General features: G+C 36.0%; 1 protein-coding gene across 1 annotated transcript in view; it reads left to right on the top strand.

Annotated features, from left to right (window-relative positions):
* Positions 1–5,226, top strand: part of LOC107567844 (lysyl oxidase homolog 3-like) — a 21,623-nt gene extending 16,397 nt beyond the window's left edge. The window contains exons 5-9 of the mRNA XM_016253609.1: positions 1,671–1,914; positions 2,823–2,938; positions 3,027–3,163; positions 3,259–3,370; positions 4,554–5,226. Of these exons, the coding sequence (XP_016109095.1) occupies positions 1,671–1,914; positions 2,823–2,938; positions 3,027–3,163; positions 3,259–3,370; positions 4,554–4,627 (683 nt within the window). The 3' untranslated portion in view covers positions 4,628–5,226. The remainder of the gene's footprint in view (positions 1–1,670; positions 1,915–2,822; positions 2,939–3,026; positions 3,164–3,258; positions 3,371–4,553) is intronic.
* The last annotated feature ends 379 nt before the right edge of the window (positions 5,227–5,605 follow it).

Below are 5,605 nucleotides of genomic sequence, written 5' to 3'. Positions count from 1 at the left end.
TTTGATTCTGTCTCTCACAGTTGAGGTGTACCTACGATGAAAATTACAGATCTCTCCATTCTTTGTAAGTGGGAAAACTTGAAAAATCGGCAGTGTATCAAATACTTATTTGCCCCACTGTGTGTGTGTGTGTGTGTATATATAGTGGTGGGCTGCCTGGGCCGATTTTTTTGTCCCTGTCCAGCCCTGCGCATAAGTATGTGAATTGGGACGCCGCTAAAGTAATTGGCAATATTGTGTTTAAAATGTAGGTCACTCAGTATTAACTTGTTTATAGAACTGCTGTATAAAAGATCATAGTACAGAATCTAGTACATAGTCTAGTGTATTCAGTCAAAACACAGCTTGAATTTCGACGTGGGATTGCGTGTAATTTTACTGATCCCTGCAGTTTCCGTGCTGGAAACGAGGGAAATTCCCGCAAATATTTCAGCGTGAAAGATGCTCAGGACAGATGACGGAATGTATCATTTGCGCATGCTTTTGAGTCTTACAATTTTAAACATTCAAGTGCTCAATTCAGTACTTGCTCGCTCTCTGTGAGACCCCTTTCTGTGCGCTCACACCCAAAGTGCGCGCACATAGAGCCACATCTGACTGCAGAATTAAGTTGTGTTGCTCCTTATTGCACGTAAACTGCCAAATACATACAAAATTGTCAAAATGCCCGTCTTGATGAGTATTCACGTAAACAGTCGATTTATACTAAACATTGTCGGTGTATATAGGCTATTAAGTGAATGTAAACAGTTGAGAAACAACTTATGTGTAACAGTATATGTTAGATCCATGCATGAGGTCTTAAAGAGACAGCAACCTAAATAACCCTGCTGCTGTCTGTGTCATTAATGTTTATTTATACATTGAAGACTAACCAGTGTTATTTTAAAGTTAAATAGATTATTCAGTTTCTGTGGTATTTCTGTACCTAAATATTACTGTTATACCTACCAGAAAAACTTAAAGCACAGTTAATTTTAGTTGTATCTAGTTATTGTATTTGTTTGTGCCATTGCTTGTCATTGATCTATTCTTATTTTATTACTGACTCTTTACTTGTGTTTTTAGTTAAAATAAATTAAATTCAGAGTTTGAAATCAAAGTTATTTTTAAGTATCTTCCTCACAATAGAAATATGAATCAACAACATTATTCACAAATACACTGGGGGATTTAGGTATTTAGGTTGGATTATGGTAGTTTTAAGGGGGAACCCCCCCCCCCCCCATTTTCCAAAACAAAATTCAGGCCCTGAAACAGTATAAGAGTTTTGCGAAGTTATTCATATTACTTTTATGATGACTGGAATTCTCACCTCTCAGACGGTCAGTCTGCTGCTGATGGTAGATCTAGAGCTGTGGTCAGTCTGCTGTTTATCTTTTTCTGAGAACTGGCCTGTAATTAGTGAACCTCACATGGCAAAGGCTTGACTTCAAATGACTTACACCTGTCTGGATTATGTATACAAATGAGACAACATATAATTTTCTCAACTGTTGTACGTTGAGCAAAACTGTTTGTTCAGACATTAAAACCTCAGACATCCAGTTCAGTGACCAACTTGCAATGTCAAAATATAAACAAAAATATAAATCAAATTCCAGGGCCAAGACTATTTTTTCTTTGAACTTTCATTTGGCATCTTAATATGTAAATTTTTCTTCCCCCAGCTGCATCTGATCTAGTGCTGAATGCACCGCTAGTGCAGCAGACGACGTATATAGAGGACCGGCCGTTACACATGCTGTACTGTGCAGCAGAGGAGGACTGTCTGTCCAAGAGCGCCGCTAAAGCTAACTGGCCTTACGGTCACCGCCGCCTGCTCCGCTTCTCCTCACAGATACACAACATCGGACGGGCTGACTTCAGACCCAAAGCAAGCCGTCACTCATGGGTCTGGCACGCATGTCACGGGTAACCATACTAAAATCATTTTTTATTCCTGTTGTGTTGTAAATCTGGGTACACTTTTTGTGTTGCTGGTCAAATTGACCACACTGGTTTTCATGCAGTTCACCAAAAATCAAAACTAAGAAAAAACCAAAGATTAATGTAACAATCAGAAAACCTCTATTGTAGCTTGTCAGAGACAAAAAAAAATATAAGAAAATATGAACTCCTATTGTGTTACAAAAATAGTTCCTACCTTTGTTTTAGAGGTCAGTTTCCCCTACGAAAATGAACCATGGTTTTTACCACAAATAAAACCAAAAAAACATGGTTACTATAGTTAAACCATGGTAAGAACAAATTAACCATAGTTGTTTAACCATAGTATTTGTAGTAAAAAAAAAAAAAAAAAGTGTGAAACTCAAATTAACCATAGTTGTTTAACCATAGTATTTGTAGTAAAAAAAATTTTAAAAAAAGTGTGAAACTTAAATAAATGAAGAACAGTGGATATTCCTTGGAGGATTTAATTCATTGGATAAGTCTTCATATTTTAGTCCTTGACAAGCTACAATAAAGGTTTTCTGTTGTGTTTTTTTTTTTTTTGCCATGACTCTTTTGCTTTCAGTGTTGATTTTTTGTGAATTGCATGGAAACCAATTGGGAGTAATCTTTACTCCTACACAATCAATGTAACCACTGTAAATTTATATAGTCTTTCCAAAACATGTCTATGTGTTGAAAATTTGCATGCACATTCATGACCCTAAATCACAAAATTTCAAGAAGATAAATTGTAAATTAACAACAATAAATTGTTCAACCAGTGTTTCAAGCGGTTTTAAAAAATCAAATGTGGGTCAAATGGGACCTGCAACATAATCGTATTATTTCTGACCAGTCTTTAGATTTATGTGTGTGTGATTCCACAGGCATTATCATAGTATGGACATCTTCACACACTATGACCTGATGTCTGCCAATGGCACTAAAGTGGCAGAAGGACACAAAGCCAGCTTCTGCCTGGAGGACACAGATTGTGATGAAGGTAAATCACTCATCCAAATATACATTTACAGTCAGCTCTGTTCTGTAGGACATATTTTCACTTGTGTAAATATCTGTGTTTATTCTAGGTGTTTCCAAGAGATATGAGTGTGCTAACTTTGGTGAGCAGGGCATCACAGTGGGATGCTGGGATTTGTATCGCCATGACATTGATTGCCAGTGGATCGATATTACTGATGTCAAACCAGGAAATTATATCCTTCAGGTCCGAGAATGGGTGCAGACCATTGTCCCCAGTCACCAAAAACATGTATTATATTGATTTAAGAGGATTTAGACTTGTTTTTGCTTCTTTTCCAGGTTGTGATCAATCCTAACTATGAGGTTGCCGAGAGTGACTTCACAAACAATGCCATGAAATGTAACTGCAAATATGATGGCCACAGGATCTGGGTCCATAACTGCCATATTGGTGAGACATGAATACAAAGCCATAAAGAAATAGTTAACCCAAAAATTTCCTGAACCCTCAGGCCTTCCAAGATGTAGAAATGTATTATTACATCACTTGCTCACCAGTGGATCCTCTGCAGTGAATGGGTGCCGTCAGAATGAGAGTCCAAACAGCTGATAAAACATCACAATAATCCACATGACTCCAGTCATTGAATTGAAAAGCCACTTTTTAGTAATAAACAAATTCATCAAGTCGTTTTAAACTTCAAAACATTGCTTCCAGCTAAAATACTGAGTCCTCTATGCATAATACTGCTTTCTCCAGTGAAAACGTTGTCTCTTCTGAATCAGGAGAGTAAATATAAACAGATCAAGTACCATTTACAAGCGAAAACAGACCAAAACTGTTCTAAACAAATATGTCGGTGAATTTTGATGTGAGATGACAACAGGGAATGGACTTTTCCCCCTGGAGAACATGTCATTATGTATCATGGACTTATTATTTGGCCAGAATCAATGTTTTAAAATTAAAATGCCTTAATGATGGATTTGTTTCTTACAAACGTGCAACCTTTTAATTCACAAGACATTAATTGATTGACTGGAGTCGTGTGGATTATTGTGATGTTTTTATCAGCTGTTTGGACTCTCGTTCTGACGGCACCCATGCACTGCAGAGGATCCACTGGTGAGCAAGTGATGTAATGCTACATTACTCTAAATCTGTTCTGATATAGAAATAAACTCATCTACAAAATATGTTCAGAATGGAATACGTACTGTAAGAAAACAGAATTATGCAACCATAAACAGTAGTAAATTACATTCTAGTCACATGATCTGACATGATGCAGGGACATTGCATGTTGCAATTAAATAAATCCTCTTGGAATTAAAAACTCATTTTACATTTAATCCTGTTTTTCCACAAACTTTCTTGGCAGTCTGATCAAATAATGATTCAAGAAAAAAGATGATATTAGCTGATATTAATTCCAGTTCATTTAAGTGTGTACTATACTCTGTTAAATAGTAAATAATCCAGGTAGTAAATAATTCTGTGCGTACAGAAAAAAATAACATTTTATGCACAATTTACATATTATATACTGCAGAAACAGTAAGAGTATATTAGGGTAGTGCTTCCATTCAATGCCAAATACTGAAAGATTTATTTGCTCTTGTCTTTATTTCAGGTGATGCTTTCAGTGAGGAGGCTGAGAAGACGTTTGAGAAATACCCTGGACAACTTAACAACCAGATCTCATAATCTTATCACCAGATTGATATAATTAGCAAATTGGGACAATCTAATATGTCAGTTAATCCAGAGTAAAATATTTATTCATTCAAACCAGCCATAAACTAAGTAACTTCTCACATTGCAATTACAGAAATCCTAAAATCTACAATATCCAATGTTTTTACGCCAAGAGTATAACTGTACTGACATAACCTGTAATTTTTTATAAAAAAAGAACTCCAAAAAAAAACACACTCTGAGCCACTGAGTCTGGCTTAAGTAGTGTGAGGATTAGATGTAAATGAACATTTGTCAGGCTGTGCAGTGGTACTGCCTGTCGTATGTGTTTACAGTGCAATCAGGTGCTTATTTTCTTAAAGGTTTAAAAAGCCTTGTTGATGCATCACGCAGCCTGTGTGCTGCTGTCTCTGTGAGTTAAAAGTACTTGAATGTTTTGTACTCCAGATGAGCATTCGTGTTTAAAAAATTGCAAAGTGTGAATGTATGTTATGCTTCAAAGCTCTGACTCAGAGCTATTTTACTTTCAAATGGTCTTTCATGTATGACTTGTTACAGCTTCAGTGACGTTTTTTTACACGCTGTTCTAGATTTGTCTTTTTACTGAACTGGTTATGCATTCGCGTGTTCAGTTACAGTAAAATTTACATTTCATGTGAAACTGTTAAAGATGAAAATAAAGTGTTATTTAAAGTTGTAATACAAATCATTTCAAGTTTCATGACCCATTAAACAAATAAATGGTCATAATAAATGATCAGTCATGACTCAAGTTATATTACAAAGGCCTCTGCTTAACGCTCATAAAGATGAAAATCTGGAGAAGCCAAAACAGCTATACAGTGCCTTTTAAATATTTTTGTCTCAATCTTTTGTTCCACTAATGCATAGCAACCACCCAGAACACCCTAGCAACTACATAGCAGTTGAATTATTTGAAAATTCAAACATATTGTTCGTCACTCGTGTAAACAAGTAACGATTTGC

Source organism: Sinocyclocheilus grahami, unplaced genomic scaffold (assembly GCF_001515645.1).
Source record: "Sinocyclocheilus grahami isolate Dianchi unplaced genomic scaffold, SAMN03320097.WGS_v1.1 scaffold1192.1, whole genome shotgun sequence".
Taxonomy (NCBI): domain Eukaryota; kingdom Metazoa; phylum Chordata; class Actinopteri; order Cypriniformes; family Cyprinidae; genus Sinocyclocheilus; species Sinocyclocheilus grahami.
The sequence above is the reverse complement of the archived record's forward strand: the minus strand, read 5'-3'. Positions and strand labels throughout refer to the sequence as shown.